This window comes from Sturnus vulgaris, chromosome 1 (assembly GCF_052056855.1).
Source record: "Sturnus vulgaris isolate bStuVul1 chromosome 1, bStuVul1.hap1, whole genome shotgun sequence".
NCBI lineage: Eukaryota > Metazoa > Chordata > Aves > Passeriformes > Sturnidae > Sturnus > Sturnus vulgaris.
The window spans coordinates 148,473,063-148,495,841 of NC_142243.1; the positions used below are offsets into that span (position 1 = coordinate 148,473,063).

General features: G+C 36.7%; 1 protein-coding gene across 6 annotated transcripts in view; it reads right to left on the bottom strand.

Annotated features, from left to right (window-relative positions):
- Positions 1 to 22,038, bottom strand: part of DNAAF11 (dynein axonemal assembly factor 11) — a 34,543-nt gene extending 12,505 nt beyond the window's left edge. The window contains exons 1-10 of one of the 6 annotated variants that reach the window (XM_014882143.2): positions 21,925 to 22,038; positions 18,270 to 18,437; positions 16,246 to 16,323; positions 14,298 to 14,470; positions 13,100 to 13,299; positions 11,847 to 12,032; positions 9,195 to 9,272; positions 6,440 to 6,505; positions 4,749 to 4,818; positions 3,842 to 3,937 (exon numbers count right to left, since the gene is read on the bottom strand). In XM_014882143.2, coding sequence (XP_014737629.2) covers positions 3,842 to 3,937; positions 4,749 to 4,818; positions 6,440 to 6,505; positions 9,195 to 9,272; positions 11,847 to 12,032; positions 13,100 to 13,299; positions 14,298 to 14,470; positions 16,246 to 16,323; positions 18,270 to 18,437; positions 21,925 to 21,934 — 1,125 coding nt within the window. In that variant the 5' untranslated portion in view covers positions 21,935 to 22,038. Of the gene's footprint in view, positions 1 to 3,841; positions 3,938 to 4,748; positions 4,819 to 6,439; positions 6,506 to 9,194; positions 9,273 to 11,846; positions 12,033 to 13,099; positions 13,300 to 14,297; positions 14,471 to 16,245; positions 16,324 to 18,269; positions 18,438 to 21,088; positions 21,218 to 21,924 lie in introns of those variants that run through there. The other 5 variants (XM_088179488.1, XM_088179504.1, XM_088179501.1 and 2 more) reach the window with 5 other exon arrangements.
- Positions 22,039 to 22,779: the final 741 nt, after the last annotated feature.

Genomic DNA, 22,779 nt, shown 5'->3' on the forward strand with positions numbered 1-22,779 from the left:
GAGGATGTCTCAGAATCCTATATAAAACCTGCTTGTTAATGACACTAGGGTTTGATGCTTTTACTCAGGCAGTAATTAAAATGCTAGTGTAATCTACTGATGACATTTTATGAAATAATTTATTTAATATGACCATTTTAGTCAAATTCTGTTAAAGAATCTCCCAGCTTTTCATTTTCCTGCATCATCTGTAAAGATGATGCTGCCAGAGCACCGAAGTTCAAAATCTGAGAAGCTTCATGTCACAAATATTCTTCCTAGAACATGAGGCATGTACAGGGTAGTCACTATTAACACCTTACTCATGTAAAATTTCCATATAAAGGATTATTGCAGTATAAACACTACACTTTAAAAGTGCCACTATATTATTTCACTGAACATTGTGTCCTTTGGTTTCTTTTGATGACCTTCCAAAAAATATTGATAAATATTGCCTTAGAAAGGCACCCATTCTGTGGTGATTTGCTGTGCAGTGAGTAATATGGTTAAAAATGTTTCCAGAAATGAAAGTGAAAATTATTCCTTTCTTTTACTTCATGTGGAGTTTACTCTCTCCAATATCTGTGGTGTGGCAAGGTCATCAGAGAGGCAAGGCAAGAGGTTTTGTTTTTGTTTTTAAAGACTAGGGAACTATAAACAGGCTAGAAGATGAATGGTGAAAGGTTTATTAACCTGATCAGGAGCTCACTAAAACAAGTGAAAAGCACTTAGAATTCAGATAGATTTCTGTTGTGTTACTGAGAAGATTAGATATTTTTAGGATACTATTGCATGAACCTTATTATAGGAGACTATTTTTAGATTAGTGGACAACCTTTCAGCTATTCAAGGAATGTGCCACGCCATTTATCTAGTTGCAAAAAGAATATTATTTTGATAACTGTTTTTTAAGAACAAAAGGATAAAATAGAGTGCAATATAGTCATTAAGCTTGTCTTGTCACTGATACAGCCTTAAAGAAACTGAATGTATTCTGGTCTTCCTATTACCTTACTAAGAAGAATTTCCTATTAAGTTGGTGATCTCGAACTAGTATTCTCAAGCACTGATAAACTCAGCCAGAATATTCTGCAAGAAAAATATCTATTGGTCTTCCTGTTGTCAATCATTATTTTTACATTTCTTCCTATATTACATCCTAATAATAATAGTAATAATAATAAAATTTGTATGAATAGAGATCATCTGAAGAGGATCTATGCCACAAAAATTTAAACTGAGCACTCTGTTTCAATCCTAGGGGAAGAGAACAGATTCTGTGACTGACAGACTGATAATAAAGAAGAGTGAACAACAGTGCACAATAATGCATCCATTGCATGCAATTGCAGTGAAATATCACAGATCTGTCTTTGGTCAGGAAATCCATGAAGTTCACAGGATCACAGAATGCTGGAGATTGGCAGGGACCTGTGGAGGTCATCTGGTCCAAGCCCCCTGCTCAAGCAGGGCCCACTTGAGCCAGTTGCCCAGGACCACGTCCAGAAGGCTTTAGAATATCTCCAAGGATGGAGGAGTCACAACCTCCCTGGGTGACCTGTGCAGGTCCCTGGTCACCTTCACAGTAAGAGTTCCCCGGCCTTCAGAAGGAGCTCCTGTGTTTCAGTCTGTGCCCACTGTCACTGGGAACCACTGAAAAGAGCCTGGCTCTGACTCCGTGCACCCTCCCTTTAGGTATTTCTGTGTACTTGAGCCTTCTCTGCTCCAGGCTGGACAGTCCCAGCTCTCTCAGCCTTTCCTCATAGGACAGGTGCTGCAGTTCCTTGATCATCTTTGTGGCCCTTAGCTGGATCCTCCCCAGCATGTCCACGTCTCTCTGGCACTGGGGAGCCCAGCACAGGAGCAGCACTCCATGTGTCTGTCACCAATACTGAACAGAGGGGGAAGGAGGGCCTCCCTCCACCTGCTGGCAGCGCTCCTAATGCTGCCCAGGATACAGCTGGTGTTCTTTGACAGAAGAGGGCATTGCTGACTCATGTTCAACTTCGTGGCAGCCAAGATTCTCAGGTGCTTTTCTTCAGCGCTGCTTTCCAGAATCCACTGACAATAAAGACATCATGCAGCATTCCATTCATGCATCTCTTGCTGTGTCCAAGATAGCCAGGCACTTTTAATCAAATCAAGGCCAAGCTGAGAACATCTACCCAGTTATTCTATATGCTTCTCTCTCCTCATGTTTTACAAATATCTGAGAATCAGGTATTCTGAGATGAAGTATGCTCCAGAGCCTCAGGCTAGGCAAAATATGTAGGTGTAGCTAAAATTTCAAGGTAGCTTAAATATAAAGTTAATAATGGAATAAAGGCAGTTCTCAATCACAGTATGGAGAGAGAATATTCATTTTGCTGATTTAGGTAGGATTTTATAGACAGGCAGAAGAGTTAATATATATCCAGAGACACTTGGAAATATTTACATTTTCTAAGGCATTGATCCTCCACAAAGGGACTAGGAAGATGTACGAGTAATAAAAACAGAGTATGGGACAGAAAACTGACAGTATTTAAAATAACCCAAAGACAAGTAATTATTAAACAAAAAATTTCATATACATTTAAAAACCACACCATCCAAAATGGCAAGTGTCAAGGCCTCATTTTCAAACAAATTTATGGAAACAAATTCTCATTAGAGTGAATTTTGAACATTCAGAAAATATTTACCTTAACCAGTTAAGTACAATTTTCAGCATTCTTAGAAGTTTTTGGCAAAAATGCCTGTTCGATGCTAGAGTTGACAATTTGGGATTTGATGAGGGGCTGTCCTCATAAGGACAGACAGATGGTGTGGGACTGGAGTGAAGAAGGGAACATAGAAGGTAACCACAAACAGAAAAAGTCAAAAGTTAGAGCTACTAGATGCATAGTCTTAGAATTAAATCAGAGCAAATGCAGTATTTCATATATTCTGGTAGACTCACACATGTCCCCTGCCCTTACACAACAGAGAAACTTCCGAAAGGCCAAAAGGGTAAGGCTAGAGCACCAAAAGACTGTATTTTTACTGCAACTATCCCTGGGTGGGATTGCCGTATCCCAAAAGCCAAAAGTATAAGATTCTTACAGAGGCCTTAAAAGCAACCCAAACCTCTCAAGGCATAACAGCAGAAGATGCTGCAGTTGATTAATTTCTCCTTCAACATCCAGAATTCCACCATATAATCCATTCTCATCTCTGGAATTCCACCTCCCTAGAATGTCCATCTCCCTGTCTGCTCCAAGCAGTTTCAGCTGAAACACCATGTTGCCACAACCTTCTTGCTCTATGGTCACAGTAGTTAGTACAGCTGGTCAGGGGATCCTTTCCAGCCAGGCAGAGCATGAAGGGGAAATGAATTAAGCAATTCTTTTTCCAAACACATGAGAAATGAGAGTAGTGCATCACCCCTTTATTTATATGTAACCTTCATATATGTGTGCCACACAAATTTTGATAAACTGATTTGTTCTTATTATTTCACAAGTGGTAGAAGGAAGTAGGTATGTGTTTATTTTCATTACTTAAAAAAAGCTATCTGCTTACAGATTTGTGTAATACTGCATGTTTTGCATAGTCTGGTTTAGCATATAAAAAGCTGATTTTGTTTAAAGTAAAGGAAATACAAATTTCTATTAATACTGATTTTCATTATGTTCCTTTAGAGGGATTTTAAATACTAAGGCTTGGCTCTGTAATTAAATTGTCTTCATGTAATGTTCCTTTTTTGGAAAATATGCCCTGATGGGAAAGGCTAGACTGCATATCTTCAGCAAGCCAGATGTTAGCTGTAACTCAGAAACATTCCCAAAGTACTCACAACATTTAAGGACCTTTGTGTGATGTCTCCTATTTTACCTACCTTTGGCATGGTGACAACTAAATGACCAGTTGTTTGTGATCTTTTAGCAGAGCTGCTGTCTGGCTTCACTTCCTCAGGGAGCACCAGCTGAAATGGCTATGAGACAATATGGAATTGAAGGATATCATGCTAAAATATTTTTTTCTTTCTTTCACATGGACAGAACAAATACAAAACCACCATTATAACATCCTTTGATTTTTAAGGACACTACAGGTCTAAATGCTTTATGTATGGTATTACTAAACCAAATAAATTGTGCTAAATAGCTTTTGCTTACAAGTAGATTCAGATGTATGTTCCTGAATTGCTGCCATTCCTGAAGTGGCATTCTAAAGAAGGTTATAAAATGATGCTTGACTTATATTAGCAATTAAATAAGAAAGATTATCCAGTCTATTTAGGAGTAAAGCAATTCTCAAGTTTTGTTTATGCAGTTGACTCAGTTAAAAATAGGGATTTTGGTTTACTGTGGAAGTACTTTGAATTTTTTTTTAAATGATGATAAAATTAAAACCAACAAGAGAGAAAACTGGAATGACATTTTAAATGCCCTTTCAAAAGAATATATATCCATTGCTTTCTGTCAGCTATAAATTCCAGATTGTGAAATTGCTAAATTCTAGCCTAAGGCAACTAGGAAGCTCTCTTCGAAAATGATTTATGGTACATGGTGCTGCAGGAGAGAGAGAAGGAAAGAGAAATTTTATTTCAGGCTTTGTACATGTTCTGGTTAGGATTTCCACAGTTTATGTGTAGTTCAAAATGATGTTGGTATTGAAAGAACATTCCCTCTGCATAGATGCAAATGACTGGTAACTCACAAAAGTCAGATCCAGAGTCCACTGAGTAACTATGGCAAACATTAACTCTTGATTTGAAATAAATGTATTAAGAAATCACAAACCTTTCCCTTCACCAGCACTCGTACGTAAGTTGGCTGCACATCAATATCAAGTAAAGAAGTGTCCAAATGTCTTCAGAATGAAATACAAATAAATGAATCAATCTACAATACATCATATAGCTCTTTCAAAATTTCACAGTATATAAAGCAGAAGTTTAAATTTCAGTTATTAAATTCTCCAAAATACTACTAGGATTTAAAGTTCTGGGAGAAACACCCCATGATTCTCCTGTGAATATCACTTAAAATAATGTCTAAATTCTGTCAAGTCCGTGACATCAGCTATTGTATAATTGCAATAATTCAAAATCCTTGAGGAAAGAAAAAAAGGTCTTTCATCTGTTAGTTTAGTACCTTACATTAATATGAAAATTAATCTACATGCTATTTACAATTGTGAAAATATTTTGCTACTTTTCCTTCTGAAGGTTTTACTACCAAAATTATAACAGAATTTCCCTTTTTTGTACAGAATTTGCTGGAAAACAATAAACATATATACTTTACATTCCCAGAAAACACAGTAATTTTAGATTCTTTCTAACAAAATCTGTGACCTGTAAAAGCTCCACTTTTACATCTGCTCTTCACTATGTGACACCTGATGTGACTCATGGGAATGCACAAGTATCTATTTCCCATTTCCCCTTTTACAATATTACAGGTGAATTTTTCAAATGTTTTATTCTGCATTTCTTACAAGTGAGCACAGACTATTAAAATATGAAATAGCCAGGGTCCTGAAGTGTTCAAGAAATGACTGTACATGGCACAACGCTGTGGTGTAGCTGACAAGGTCATGATGGGTAAAAGGCTGGAAATTATCTTGAAGGCTTTTTCCAACCTAAATGATGCTGTGATTCTGTAGTTTTTCCAACAATTTATTGCATCTGAATAGATTTTCTGAGGTTCCAGAAAAAGATCTGTATCTTATAACATAGAAACACAGAAACACAGAGCAAACCTCTTTTGAGGGAAATTAATGATTTTCAAGGCAAAAGTCACACCTGGCATGAATGATATTTCTGTGCTAGGAAACTAGTTCAAGTTTTATGTAATAAGTTTCTATTCTGGATAGATAAACTTGTGGGTTTCCAGCCCCTTCCCGAAGAATGGAAAAGGTCACCGTAATGCTTAGCAGTATATGTACTATCTCCTTGTCATATTTTGCCTGGTTCAAACAAATTTCTTCCAAGCAATGCTCAGGTAGATTTCAAGAATAGGCAAAAGCCATGGACTCTTTCCACTAATCTAGGAAAATAAGACAAGGCTATCTACTCTGTGTCAGGGAGAAGAAGAATTTAACTAGAAGCACATGAACTGTACTGAAGCACTACGAGGGCCAAAGCATGAGCAAAAAACCCACTCCCAACAGCCCTTATCTGCAAAGGAAGAACGAGGAAGATTTTACACATGTATAAAAGAACAGGTGTGGAAGACACCTGCCTGTGGACTGCAGAAAACGTCAGTACCCAAAAGGACTATCAGACACAGTCTCCATTCAGGATTAACAGAACAGTCTGAAGGGCCTTTGACTTATTCAGCGTCACTTCTTTGGCACAGGTTTTGAGATTGGTTCCATTATCCAATCTATTATTTGTTTTCTTGTTGAAAAGTCCCGGTTACAGAAAATTGAAACACTGTGTATTACATCTTATGAGCGTTAAAATTATTGGGAAAAAAGATCTGACCTGTAAACAGCGAGATCCAAGACGATCTGGTTGTTTTCTTCATCATCTTTCAAAGAGAAATGAAGCCTAATAACAATGACAAGAAACATCTCCAGGATAAGTACTAATGGAGTGAATAAGCAAACATTACAGCATAGCTCAAATGTTAGCAATTTTAGATGAATACAAACATCATTTAGACATTATGTCATATGATCATTTAAGAAACAGTTGCAATTTGTCCCATGAACAGAAAAGCCAAGGTCATTCTTACATTTCTTTTCTGTTCTCCCTACTCAAACCACAAGAAAAAGAAAAAAAATTCTGCTGAAGGTCAGTTAAATTTAAGCTCATTCTGACAACGCAGAACGAGAGACACCTGCTGGTGAAACCTGTCTGCTCTATTACATCTTCATAGAAAAAAACAGTTCCAAAATGCATGAAAAGCATAGAACTTTGTTATTCTAACCTTATGGTAAGTTAAAAAAATGCACTTTTGTTCACAGTAATTAATTTGCCTCAAGTATAAATATCTTTCTGTGCATTTCCAAAATAAAACATGATTTGCACAATATCCTTGATTCTATAAGCTTTATATTTGTTGAAAATGAACCTGTAGATTGTATTAGTTCTCTGGTTGTGATCTGTTGGCTGTTCTTAAAATTGAGAACGAATCTTACCAGTTATAAATTGATGCCATATATTACCACAACTGTAAGGAGACCTAGTCTAGACTTACAAGTTCTGCTCATATGCTCAAACGTTTCCCATACATGAAAGCAGAGAGAAAACCAGAACGAAATTACCTACTGTCTTGGGATGACAAGCTTGGGGTGAGAAGCTTTTGATAAATTAGTTATTGGTATAAAATTAAAGATAATATATAATTTATCTGAAAAAAAGATTAAATATAATTTTTCTGGGCTATTTCAGTGACATTAAAATACTTCGATAAGTTGGGTTCTGGTAATGGAAAGATGCTCAAATGTTAACAGATTAGACAATTTTTTCAGCAATAAAAATATTTGCCAGATATACTTTTCACTCTTTGCTCTCCTATATTCTGATACAGTCAATTTTCAAGAAAGTTTACAGAGGATGTAGTTTACCAGTATTTTTTAATGGAAAAGTGCAAAGAATACAACAGCTTTATTTCCTGTTCAGGCTTTTTTTCTTACTGCATCACTGATTTTGAAAATCCACTGAAACATGAAGGGTGAACAAGAGGACAGAATTATAAAATTTTCCATGAGGAATCTTAATTAGAACTGAAGAAGAGAAATAGTCTGTCCTCAGCAGCAAGCAGGCATTCCTCTTGTTAACTTTCCAAAAGAACATCAGAGAAGCTTGGACATTTTTATGGACATGAGACTTTCACGTTGAAGCAAAAACTTTGGAGAACACCATCTGCTTACTTGTATCTCTTTCTTTATGTCTCTCCAATACACTGCCAGATTGCACTGAACAGCTGTGACATTCTTGTTGAAGCCATGACAAAAAATACTCATTGGTCTGGCTTTATGTGGGCACATCCACAGACTAAATTCAGAAAACTATGGTGACACAAACGGGGATGCTACTAAGAGTGAACTCTGTTTTTTTAAAAAAAAAGATAGCTAGAGATTTAGTCTAAGTATCTCTGCTTTTTGGAGGCACAATCATCTTCTATTAACACAAGACTTAAATTATTTTAGGTTTGCCTTTTTTGTATTAGAAAATGGTACAATTTTTTTTTCAGTCAACACATTTTTACTAAAAAAAGTACATCAATACAATGGAAAGTATCTCCTGGCACAGGAGATAGACAGACTAAACATGGCTCTACATGACACTAAACATGACACTAAGCTTTTCCACTACCTTTAATTCTCTCTGTTCTACTGAAATTGTGCCTACATGTAATTCCTTGAATTTTCAAGGATTTCTAAATTTCCAAGATTTAAAAAGGAGTCTTCACGCTAATGAGAAGCATGTTCATAGATTTGGTTTTGCAGCTAAATCAATCTTAAAAGGAAAAATTTCAGAGACAGCGAGAAGTAAGTGACCACTTTCTCATTCAAGTCCCCTGCAGTAGGCCCTATGGGGAGCTGTTTATAAGGAAATTATGTTTGCACTCAGTCTCCTGCTTTTCCTTAGAAAATGAAGGTTTGGTTCAAGTAAAATCAATGGTTGATATCCCTGGAAACTCATTCCAAAACACTCAAAAACCCAAGTGCCTTTGTCCATGGTAAAACACACGACACTTCCCTGTATCCCTGTCCTCTGTTGCTGGAGACTCTCAGGGTCACAGGGCCTCTTGCCACAGAAGCTGATTATCCTTCCCAATTCTGCCAGTTTTACATCTGTCATCAGAGGACAGAATGATTTTGTCCAGAAATATTACTGGGATGTATTTTTCCACATTTAAAGTGGATTCTCAAACACATTTATCTTCAACAGTTAAACTTTTTACACTGTCAGCAAGATGCTCCAAGAAAGAGCCTTACTGTAAAATGGAAAAGACTAAAATATCTTATATCTTTTGCAGAGAAACAAGTTCTTCAATCTTTAAAGACAAAGATGTTAAATTAAACAATCTTCAACACTTAACTCAATGAAAACTGATTCTTTTTCCAGCATCAGAATATAAATTTAGAATACAGTTTCCCCACAAGGAATATAATACTGCAACAAGAATTTCTTAGCCCTTTTATTTTTGGATTGTGGCAGACATTGAAATAGTTGCCCAAATCAACTACAGAGAGATTAGACTGTTTAACCTCTTAACCTTACATACTTAGGCACATTCACATTCAGAACTTTCCCTTCTGCAGTGACCAATGTCCAAGCAGTCTTCTCTCTCTTTTTTGATTCCCTTAACAAAACAGAAAGAAAAATTGTTTATGGTTAATCATTAAAAAGCTGCATTGTTATGTTTAATAGCAAAAATAAAGAAGAAGATGGCAAGAGGTAAGAATTATCTGGTATTTGATATTAAGACTACAATTTAGTTCAGGAATAAAACAGATTGCATCACGGGTCCAACTGCACATTAAAAACATCATCTAAAAATGAGCAAATAATTTATAATGTCACATCTTACATGGAGAGTAACTTCTGCATGCCACCATGTCCATTATCAAATAGAAATATATCAAATTTTATGGTATAACACAAGAAAACCATGGATGGCTTAAATATATGAAATGGACATCTTTCCAGTTAGGAATGGTCAAACTCATCACGAGGTGTTGCCACTGATAACTGGTTTGATGAATGGGCAAGCAATTCTAAAGAATTTTTATTCATGCTCATTTGACTACTCCCAGGAACAAGTGCTTGGCCTACCTCCAAACAGCATGTGTCTCTCAATCACTGTTTTGCTCTAGCAAAAATAATTTTGATGGTCAAAAGCTTACAAGCAGCATCAAATAGGATACAGAAGGACCAAAAGGCAGACATATAGATTAATTGTTGATGCATATATTACATTTTTTGTTGTGTTCTTCATTCAAAAAATGCAATACATATTCCTGATATGCTGATGATGTACTGATATATTACTTTAATATTCACCATCCATTTCCAGCTATTAGCAATTAAACTATATCTGACTTTCATTTAGTACAATAAACCAGATACGATAAATTTATCTGCCCAAACAAAGTAGAACACAGTAAGATCGTTAAGACTTGTAATACTGGTATTTTCCTGTGTAAATGTTTAGATTATGAGCAAAGGAAGGAAGAGCAAGGAATCTTAGTAACACGAAAAAGAAAAGTCTGCCTGCACCTAAGTAACAATATGGAATTTCTTTAAAAATACAGCACTGTAATTGTCATGCTGCATTGATCCACTCTTCAGCTGGTCAATATAGTGGGTATGGCCACTTCAGCCAGCATATTAAAAGGGAAAATATTTCTCAAAAAACTCCAACAAAAATGCATTGCTTCTTTTTTGTTCCTGAACTTATTTCTTACTGTAAGTTCAAGATTAAGAGAATGTTAAAGGTAAATCACTAATGATAGATATAAAATATTGCCAATTTAGAACACCTCAGAAAACCTCATAAAAATAGATTTGGTCTATAAATACAATGGATTTGGAGAAGAAATAAAAATACTTAAGTAGACCTACTGGAATGACTACATTAAAAAATTTGTTTTTAAGAAAGACAATTATCCAAGTGTTAAACACTACAATATAAATCAGCTTTAATGTGGGATTTGTGGGCTGCCAGTCTGCACACCTGAATTCCTAGACTTGACATTTAAATGCAAAGTGAATGAACCACCACTCTGTTCTAAAGATGTTCTCAGAAACACCTCACAAATTATATTCTACCATCTGTTAGTTTTTAATAGTCTGTTTCCAGATGAAATCGTCTATTCCTGTGAACCATTTTAAGGAGATTCCATTAAACTTTCTCAACACCAAATCAAAATGAGCCATGAAAGGATTTTTAAACCCTTTAAATGCCTTGGAAATCTAGAAAAATCCAGAAATTAATTATTCTATCTTTATTATAACACTATTTGGACTGTCCTTGAATTTTTTAAGGGAAGCATTTGGAACACATTTGCTTTTGACAAGAGCAAGGCCTTTCCAAACACAGCAAAATTCAAACTAGCTAGAATCTGAGTTTCTCAGTAGTTCTTCCAGGAAAGTGCTAGAACGTAAATTCACAATAGCAACAAGTTATGCACATTTCCAGATATCTTGGAAAGTTCCCTAGGACTGACTTTTTGAATACTTAGCCTTGACAAAAATTTTAAAAACCAAGACCTTAAATAGACCAGGAAAAAAAAATCTCAGGCACAAATTATGTCATATAAGTAAAAGAGAGGGAAGGAAGGAAAAAGAAAGACAGACAGAAAGAAAGAAAGAAAGGAAACAAAGGAAAGAAAGAAAGAAAGAAAGAAAGAAAGAAAGAAAGAAAGAAAGAAAGAAAGAAAGAAAGAAAGAAAGAAAGAAAACTTTATTCTTTGATAAAGTATGAGAAAAAAATTTCGCAGTTACATGGAAAAAGTGCCTGAAATGCTACTTGTGCAAAATACTTGTAACATGACCTGTACGGCATTTACCTAATGCAATCTGCACTATAGATAAATGTTTTTAGCAGAATGTTAAATATTGAACTACACAAAACAGTTAGCTGACAGAAAAGTGAAACTTCTAAACTCCATAAAATGAAGTTGAAAAAACAAATTATATTTAAAAACTCTGAGGAAAAATAAAATAAGGAGTACCTAAATGAAGTTTAGAAAATGAAAGAAAACAAAATGAACAATCTGAACATTTAGTTTAGACTGTATCAGCCTATTTAACAAGCAATTTAAGCTGACGGTTCTCAGCAATATTCAATGTCAGGCAATCACCTGCCTGTTCTCGGTACCTTTAAGGATTTCTCCTTCTTCAATTCATCAAAGTTATTAAAATAAAAAAGTACCTTATATTGTCTTTAGCTCTCCGTTTTTCTTCAATGTATCTGTGAGTTTCTAATCTAGATTCTGGAGTGTATGGTGTAGGCTCCTCCCAAAATTTTCTGTCTTCATCATCATTTTCAAATGTTCTGCATCTTTCCTGCTCTCCATCTCCTTCTGCCTGATTGGGTTTTTCCTGTGGGGAGTCTGGGCTATACAAGATCACCGAAATATTATCTCAATGAAATGAAGGAGGGGTAACTTGCTAATAAATTACTGCAATAATATTTTCTCAACCCAATAATAACTGTACAATTCCTACTAAGAATGGTATCTTGGTATCTTATAAATTTGGAGAACATTCTCTGCTCTGCTTCTTTTGTCAATGAGCAAAGCATATTTTGACATGTTTTTCATTTGCCTGATGATGAAGTGATAGTATGGCTATACCTAATCCCCTGAAAACCCTGATAGATAGTTCAACAGATTTAATTTCATAAAAAGGATTTTCAGATACCCTCACAATTTTCAGGTGAGACAAAACCTTCAGTCCATGTGCTGTTTAAGAATTCCCAATAACAGGCAGAAACAGATTAGAAATTTATAACGTAGCAATGAGCATCTCCTCAAATGCAATCTTAACACCAGAATAATCTTTTCTCTCTAGCTCTAAGCTTCTGTAAATCTCCATAAATAGAGAAAGAAAACTTTATTTATGATACAGGTGTGATCTATGAGGACAAAGTTCTGCAGGCAGATTCATGAAACAGTTTCTATTGGATTAAAAATACGACGGGGGGCAACTGCAGTAGAAGATGACCCCAGACAAAAATCCTGCTGCTGTCCAGGTAATATCAGTGAGATGAAGTGGAAGAAGTAGCAAAATTAACACCAAACATCTGCAATATTCCATTTCAGTCTTCAGATGTCATAATGCTAAGGCAAAAGCAATTATAGGTGAACAGTTGCTTTCTCTGGAACCTCTGCTTTACCTTAAATAACAATTTCCAGCTGTTCTCCTGAAAGAAACTATTAACGATACTATTTTGGCACCCAGACAACTTAACTCGGAGTTTTGAGAGTAAAAATTCTATTGAACTGTGTCTGCAGGTCAATAATAAATCATGTTTGTAATTCTGCTTGAATCAAAAATAAAGATGAACAAAAATATTTAAGTGGAATTATATGAAATTAAATGAAATTTAATGAAAAAAGGCAAAGTTGTGAATAAAGAAAGAAAATAATATTTACTCTTACAGTTGTTGTTGCTTACTGTTACCTGTCAAATCCAAGCTTACAGTCCATCTGTTTCTGTTTCTCATCCTTTCTTTCTTGCATCCTTCTTTGAGCCTCTTCCTTTTCTGTGGCCCTTTTGAGAAGGTAAGCTTGTTCCTGTTCTCTGATTTTCCATTTCACTTCTGGATAGTTTTGAAGTGCTTTAATCCTCTCTGAACGTTCTATTTCTTTACTATCCAAATACTTTCCAGAGGGGAAAAAAATCAATATAAATATATGAGAAATTATAAACATATTCAAATTAATAAATTTATTAGATTGTAGTTTAATTTTTATAATTAAGTTCTGTCTATAATTAGAAATACATCTTTCACATATCAATAGCACTGTGTAAGTTATACTTTATTACAAGAATTAAAAATAACTTGCTATTCAGATCTGAAAATGGTTTGGTTTGTCTAAGATCTGCTTTTAGCATTTTCCAGGAATTTTAATTAGTCCTATTAGACTATACAGTAGAGAGATTCCTTCAGCCATTTCTCATCTTTGTCTGACTTTGATTCAGCCCAAAATTGTTTCTTTTTATGTGTAAGTTTACTGCCAACTGAGTAACTACTCTTAATAAGTTAGGCAGTGCCTGTGCTTCTCTGAAGGAAATTGTGAGAACATATTTCAAGCCCGAGACTGTTCCATTGACAGGAAATTGTTACATCAGTTCAGTCATAGCACAAAACCACAATCTCAAAGAATCTATTTACAGCCAGTGCATTGCAGTGCCACTTTACACCAACTTGTATTTTTTTACTGTCTTACACTGCAGGTTTAGTACATACTGTTGGAATGATACCAACAACCCACTAACTTTCTGCAATTGTGCTAATAATTTAAAAATCCATTGTATACAATAATCATGAGAAAAAAGCACCAGAACTGTACAATACACTTATTTGGAAAACAAACAAACAAACCAAAAACAATAAAAAACCCCTTTGTTTAAGAATCTCCAATAAAGATGACAGATAAATTAATGGATAAGTGTGCTTCCATCAGAATAGAACTTATCATTATCATATTATTTATTGTAGTCATTTATTCTTTGGAATATAATTTAATTTCCTGTCAACATTAAGAAAAAGTCTATTAGCTTTCCAAGTACAGGTTTATTTTGTTTAGGATAAGTATGTTCAGATGACACTATTCATGTTTTATTTGGATTAAAATTTAAGTTTTAAAAATCTTACTTTCAGCTGATGAAGAGTTGCCACTACAAATTGTCTATAACCTTCAAATTCAGTACATGGGTTGCCCACTAGAAACAATTCCTTCAAATGAATATTGCATTTTAGGGATTCAATACTGGACAGTTCACCAATGAAATTTGCTGTCAGGTCAAGTTTCTTCAATTCTTCACAGCCTGTTTGAAAGAAACATTAATTCAATTTCTCCATAACATAAATGTACACATGACATACATACACACAAGTACACACTTGGATTTAAAATTGTCTCCATTTGTGTTCTGTAAACTGGTTTTATTCTATCAGAACACAACTTTTCCAAAATTTTCTGAGTGCAAGAGTGACTCACGGCTAAAGTTTATGAGCTTACAATATTTACAGGAATAAAACAAAATCAATAATATACAAAATACCATAACGTTATTGGTTTTATCAGTATCAAAACTTTTTGGACATTTATAGATAAGCTATTAAGTATTTAATTTTCAGACAAGCTGGATTTCATTTTTAACAGTCTGATTGTCTTAATATCCCTTTCTCAGCTAAGTCTCAATCATATGATTAAAATCAATCCAATTACTTAAGGACAGCAGGATCAATTATGAGTTTCAGGTCTGAGAATGGTTAATCTCTGGTAATATTATTCAAGTATAAAGATAAGATTTCCCAAAAACTCATTGCAAGTTAGGTTTTCCACTCTGTGGACTCAGCTGTCATTGTAAATATCACTGGTTAAATTGCAAATACTGGTAAGAAAGTGTTTATACTAAAACAATTCATTACAAACAGAAACTCTAAGTTAGGTAGCAAAATACTCTGGAAAATCTGATTTTTTAAATTTATCAGCTTCTCCTTTTATCATAATGTGTCCATGAATCATAACCTTGACTCTAAGAGTAAAAAGTTTAGCTGAGAGCAAGCTCAACTTTGATTCATATCACTGTAATTACTTGCCTTTCCTGGTCTATTTGCTAAGTTTTATGTACAGTTGAGCTGTAAGAAAGTAAACAACGCAGAACAATTTATTAGGGGATTTAAATAACCCAAATTTATGCAAGGGCTATTCCCAAAGGTTATAACTCCTAAGTAAATGACAAATCACAGTAATAAATAATGCAGCCTGATAGATGAATTTAAAATTTAATGGCATGAAAACAAGTGCAACTTTCTCAACAAATTGCCAAATAGATAGCACACTACCTACTTCTTCAACTTTTTCAAATTTATGTTTAGACTATCTGCTTTCTTCTTATTTAAGCTATCCTCTTGAACCAGCTTGCAGACTTAAAAATACAAAGTAAACCAACTAAACAAACCAAAGAAAAACAAAACCAAAACACACACACACACAATTAACCAACCAACCAATCTGTTTGTTTGTTTGTTTGTTTTTAACTATTCCTTTGTCAAGAAAAGATCCAGCAACTGGCCTAATCAGAACTGAGAAACAGAAAACAATCAAGGCACAAATTATTCAAGTAATATGGAATGTGTTTATGAGTGGCTCCAAGTCTTAAATTTTAAACTTGGAAAATGCCACATTTTGCACATGAAATGTACAAAAGTGACAGGACAAAGGATTCAACACATATAAGACAGACAGGATTTCAAGCAATGAAAGTGAAAAAAATCCTCTGAAAGCCTCTTCTAAAAAAACCCAGATCCTCAATGCAACCTATGCTGAGCAAGAACCCTCTTGTGTGTGACATTTGATTTCTAAAGATGAAACGTGGCCTGGAAACATTTAGGAAAGTTCAATGCAAAAAAATCAGCAGTAGGAAGCACTTGCAATAAAGAAGCATTTATTAAAACCCTGCACCCAAGGATCCTCTAAGTCTTCATAAAATACCCCTACAGGTGGGCATGCTTAATAGCTTCCACCCTCTTCTACACCAAGTCACAACTTAAGTTCTAATATGAAAAGGCAAAATGACTTTTCTCAAAATCTGACCTTCCAGATTTTCAATTCTTTCAATGTTGTTCAAAGCTGCATTTAAATATTCCAGCTTCTTTAGTTTGCTCACATTTTCTGTAACAAAACATACATGGATTATTTCAGTTTTCAGTACTGGAAAGGGCATTAAGACTTTACTTCAAAGCAACAATGAAGCAGAAAAACAGGAAGGACAAATCAGAATATGTACCACATAACTGGACATTAATATTTTAATGTTAATAAAAGGACAAAACAAAGAAGTTTTCTGAAAACACTAACTAAAAAAAGAAAAAAATAAATAAGGAAAGTTATAAACACATTTTAATCACAAACCCATAAAACACATATCTAATTCAAGAGGATTGGCTGAAAAAGCACAATGAGACATTCCATCTTGGGAAACATGAAATATCTACAAATTCGGTGACATGAATCCTACCACAGTTTACTAAGAACTTGGAGAGGTATTTTCTACATGAGTCACAAACAAATGACGGCACAAATTTCTCAGCAAGAACTTGTGCAGCTTAGTTTGGATGTTTGTTTTTGCTGCAGTATATCTGTATCAGCAGTGCCTGTGTGTGCACACGATGATGGCAGAGCTGTGTTGGAGCCAGCTGTACCACCCTGCACTCAGTGGGTGTCTGACAAGCCCCTGCCTGCTCATGAGGCAGGGCTGATCCCGAGAGCTTTAAGAGAAATGACACAGCCCCATGGAGCCAATAGAAACCATTTCTCTATCATGTTCAGAAGCATGCTTGGAACTGCTGTGTCCTCTGCAAAGACATGTTGGTATCCACTGGGAAGAATAACTTCTCAACTTCAGTACTATGTAACATAACCCCTGTTGACAAAGTTTTTGGTCACTATTATAGTGTGGGGAGGGGTTGGTGGTGCTTGTTTTGGTTCTTTTTTGTTTTAGGGTTGGTTTTTTTCTTCATTTGTAATTAAGGTATTACCTTGGAAAGCTATCACATTATACAAGAATATATGAATCACCAAGTTGAATACTTTTTCAACTCCTACAGTTAGATTATGGTAATATAATAATTGCTTGTCTGAAAAATAAAATTGCTGAAAAGATTTTGTGTTCAAAAAGCAGCAATCTGAATATCATATCCTGCGCTAACCTGAAAGAGGCCTGAGAGCTGACAGAAAAAAACACAACATAAAATCTTGTGCCTTATTAAGGACACATTATCAGAGAGAAAATCAACTTATTTTAGTCCCTCTTCCGATGGGGCAAAGAAGCACAAAGCAGTTTAAAAAAACTTATCTCTGGGAGAAGATTACTCCACTTTAGGAAATGCATATGTTATCAGTAGAATTTCCTGATGAGTCCCTTGAGAAAACTTAAAGGATTTGCCTCCAAGCCCTGAGAACAGAACTTCCTCCTAAACCTTAGTATTTTTTTCTTCCTCTTAAGGAACTTCAAAGAGATATACAATTTCTGCACACTTCCAACTTTTCATTGTTCATCTAGACAGTACATGTACAATCTAAGCTTTTCCAGCCCAAGGCTTAATATCACATCTTCCAGTATGGAACAAAACCATATGAAATTATAACTTCTTCTGTGGTGCAGGAAGACCATTAAGACCACAGACCATTTGTTGCAGAAAATTTGGCTCATGCACATAAGCAAGTATTTTATCTGAATAAAAATTATTTCAATTTTAATAAAAAATATAATTTGCATGAAAATTAAATTCTTAAAAGAGCCTGAAAGAGCTAATCCCATTATATTAGTCCATGGTATATGGTAAACTCTTTGTCTCTGCCACAAGATGGGATATTTAAACTATATCCTGATTTTTGAAATTTTAATCCATAAAATGTGTTTCACAGTCATATTCTAGTGACTTGTATCTCAGTAGTATCTTTTTAATTTAAAATCTCCCCAATTTCTGAACTTCTTGGAAATTTAATAAAGAAACCAGGGTACATTCCCTTAAGTATAACAGAATACTTTTTTTTTCTGATTTCAAAATTATGCATGTGAATACATTTTAAAAGAAACATATTGAGAAAAGACTTACCAATTTTTGGAATTAGGTTATTCTGAAGATAGAGAATTTTTAAATCTCTACACCATTTGTCAAGATGCTCTAGCTTTTCTATTTCCTGCTGATGTAAAGAAATTTCTTCCAGTGAAAAAATTTCACAGTTGTTATGTTCTGCACGTCTTCTAATAAGATCTTCAGTGACTGAAAGAAATATTAGATGTCATATTTCCCTTTAATCATTTTCTGCCATCTGACTTATGAGCAAATTATAAAATCATTAAAATATTTTGTTGCAGTATACCAAATAGCCCGGTAGCAATGACAACAAAAAATCTGCCAGAAAAGATATCAAGATATCAAGTACCAAACAGCTTCGACCCACTCTGCCACAGTAAACATCTTTTGTGAAACTCAGTCACGTCACCTGTAACATTTGGAAAGATCCTTATGAAAACTGCTGAGTCTATCAAAAGAATGTGATACAACCCTTGCAGAAATTAATCCTGCAGCCACTATTTTCAGCACAGCTTGGGTTGCAGATTGATTCATGTGGACAAGTAGTGGAGTGTTTGATGCTGTTTTATTTCCAGATGCCAGATGTTCACATCACAGACAGCAGTGGGGGGTGGGGAGGAAGCAAACTACAGTGTGTCATCATATTCTTCCACCAGCACAGGGTACACAGAAATAAGCAGGATAAATGCTGGAAGTAGGCAGATATTTTTTATGCCATAACTAAGTCATGTTTATAAATGTCTATGTTAGAATGAAATGTATACCTGGTATTTGTTAGCCACTACCAGCTCATCAGAGCCAGCAGAAACCTGGGTTCAGTTATCATATTCTAATATTTAATGCCAGGCAATCTTTCAAACAGTGAAAAGGCTCTGTACAATGAAGGTAAAGAAATTCTCTAAGAACCAGTGCTCACTTCTCAGCTAGATGCTAGAACTTTGTTTCCAGTATTTTGCACCAAAAAGTGCCAGCATTTTCCTTTCCTTGACAACCACTGGACTACAGTGAAGTAATGAGGAAAAACACAGGGGTTTATCAAATTAGCACAGGTATTTTCAAGATTTTTAATGCTGCAAAAAAAAAAGAGAAAAAAGCCTCTCAAAAAAATCTGAAGAAAAATAAGTAAAAAGAAAAAATAGACAAAGATCTGTGAAAACAAACTGTTCCTACCATGCACTGATTAAAAGTACTCTTTTACTTCTTTGTCTCAGGGAGGTTTTGTGAAATCATCCAGTTGTATTAGTGATCCCGGAATGACTGCACACATTCACATGGACCAGCAAACTAAGTACCAATACAGCCCAAACTCACGTGTGTCCATACAGCTCCTCTATCTGCAGTCTTTGGGAAAGGGGTGAAACTGGTTGTGTCTATATTGTATTATTTATAGATGTCCAGGCATAAATCTCCTTTCTGCTGAACAGACTTACACCTGACAGAATTAATTTACAGAATTAAATATGGAGATACAGATATTGATTGAAGGGGGAAACCTGTCTGCACATAAATCATGTTGGGTAAGGTGTCTTTGTCTCTTTTAACCATGTTGAGCAGGTTTGTTACATCTGAACAATCACATTCCCTTCCACTTGAACTTGATTAAAGTAACAGAGAAAAGATAAAAAAGTCAATAATCATGACTAAATACTTTAGCCTTCACACTAAATATTTTAAAAAATTGTATTTCTAATAAGTTACTTGGGAAATCTACTAGAAACTAAAAGGGAAAAAAAAAAAGTCTGCTTACTTCTGCATTTGGTGGCAGATTTTTCAGTGCCACTATTACCAGGTAATTTTGAGCAGGAAAACAACACTCCCCAATCTGCATACATACACACTGGTGGCAATATTATGCTCTATACCCTTTATACAAAAAGAAGTCATATAAATTATTCCTGACAGCTTAATTACACACCAATTTCCATTTGCTGATGAAAATTGAAATTATTTTTGCATCAATTCTACAAAAATGTCCACCTTCATTAACAGATGATTTGCAAAGCAGACAATCATTCACAATAGAAGCTACAGTGAAGCTTCAGAAACCTAATTTGAGATCCTGTTGTAGGAAACTGCCTGAATACTTGACATTTTGTGTAAGAGCTAGTTCATTTAAGAGGAATTAGGAAAACAAGCTTGCAAGAAAAAATAAATATTAAATAAAATTGTAAATAGCAGCATCTCCAGGACATTGACAAACACACTGAACTCACTAAGACGTTCATTAACCAGATTTTCTGGTGTTGTGTGCAGTAAGGGGACAGTGGAGCAGTGACCTGAGAGATCACAGCTACTCCCAGGTTCCCATGAACACAGGAGGAAATGAGGAATGGCATCAATCAAGTGGAGAGAACAGATCTTGAAGTTCTAATGCCTGGGCTTCCAAAAATTACATGTTTTACTCAAAAAAAAAAGGAAGCAGAAATGAAGGATAATATTAAAGAAATTGAAAGAATAAGCAGATGGACAGCTGCAGGTGCATCAGGAGACGGTGGGGGAAGCTGCATTTCAGAAAAGTGAAGTATGCAACCATTACTTTAAGACTCAAATTCACACTGTGCTGTTCAGGAGATAAAGTCATTCTCCTTCAGGCAGTGCCTGCTCAAAGACGGCATCTGCCACTTGCCTGCAGAGAGGCGTTCCTACCCAAAGCACTGGTTTAGCCCAGCACGGGACTGGCAGTAATAATATCCATCCAAAACAGATTACAAGAAAAATCACAGAGGAAGGGAACTCCTTTTTCATGAGTAAAAGGTGTGAGCACTCAGTCTTTCGGGTCATACTGCAGTACCTCTAAAAGACGATCAATTCATAAGTAACATTACGGAGTATTTTACCTCCTTTGGGGCTTTTCCACATCTGGCAGACCTGGGCTCAGACACAAGCCATGCTAGTCAGCATCGCCCCTTGCAGGGGCTGCCCCACACAAGGAGGAGTCCCCACCTGGGCCACCCAGTCCCCACTGCTGGCCCTCTCAGGGGCTGCTCTGAGAGGCAAGGAACCCCTGTGCTTTGTGTGGGGAGATAAAATGGGGGGTCATTGCCAGGGAGGAGGAAAATCGGACAATCATCCAGGGGAGCCAGGAGGGCAGGGGTCTGCCAGGGGAGCTTGGGGATGGTGGGGAATGGAGACAACTGTGGCGAGAGGCAATGTGAATCAGAGAATTGTTTAGATTGGAAAACACCTTTAAGATTATCAAATGCAATCCGACAAATCCACCATGAAACCGTGTCCCTAAATGCCACATCTACATGACTTTTAAAATTCCAGGTGCATTGACTCCACCAGTTCCCTGCTCAGCCTATTCCAGGGCTTGACAACCCCTCCCATGAACAAAATTTTCCCAACATCTAAACTAAACCTCCCTCGGCACAACTTGAGGCCATATCCTCTTGTCCTGCCACCTGTTACAGGGGAGAAGAGGGCGACAGCCCTCTGCTACAGTCTCCTTTAAGGGAGTTGTAGAGAGCGATAAGGTCTCCCCTGAGCCTCCAGGCTGAACACCCCCAGCTCTCTTAGCCGCTCCTTATCAGACTGAGCTCCTTCCCCCAGCTTTGTTGCCCTTCAGCAGACACGAAGGAGGCTGTAGGGCGCGGGGCCCGTACAGGAGAGGAGGGCAGGGGCAGGGGCCGGGGCCGGGGACGGGAGGGAAGCGGCGCTGTCCGACACTCACTGCGCACCATGGCCCCTCATGCGCCGCCGCCATTCCCGCCGCGCCGCGCTGCCACAGCAACGGCCCCGGGCGGGCGGCGCTGAGGGCGGCGCCGCGGCCCGGCTTTAACCGGACGGCAGCTGCACGGCTCTGGGCCGGGCTTTAACCCGACGGCAGCTGCACGGCTCTGGGCTCGGCTTTAACCCGACGGCAGCTGCACAGCTCTGGGCCGGGCTTTAACCGGACGGCAGCTGCATGGCTCTGGGCTCGGCTTTAACCCGACGGCAGCAGTGCGGCTCCGAGCCCGGCTTTAACCCGACGGCATCTGTACCACCCCGGCGGCAGCTGCACGGCCCCGGTGGCTCTGGGCCTGGCTTTAATCCGACGGCAGAAGAGCGGCTCTGGGCCCAGCTTTAACCCGACGGCATCTGCACGGCCCCGGTGGCTCCCGGCCCTGCCTTCTAGAGATAAAATGTGTTTTCCTCAGGCATCAATCTCACGCCTCGTCCTTTGCATGACACTTCTGTCCTCCGCCTGCATATCCGTCAGCTAGTTTGCCTCACACATTTTGGGCTGAAAGCTTGTTTTCCGTTGTTTGTGAAAGCAGCCTGTACTAGTGATTCACAGTCTTGTACAATTTTAGAATCATAAAACAGTTTAGATTGGAAAAGACCTTGTTATAAATGAGAAACAAAAGTCTCGATATTCAGCAAAATTTAGATTGCTTTATTTGATATAGACGGAGCAAGCAGCGCTGGGGAACGTGAGGGGTCAACCTCCCACTCCATACTCCATTGAACCTTGGTTTGCAGTCTCTTCTTATACTATGATTTCTCATTGTAATCAATAATTTTTGGTTTTTTTGCTGTCATAATT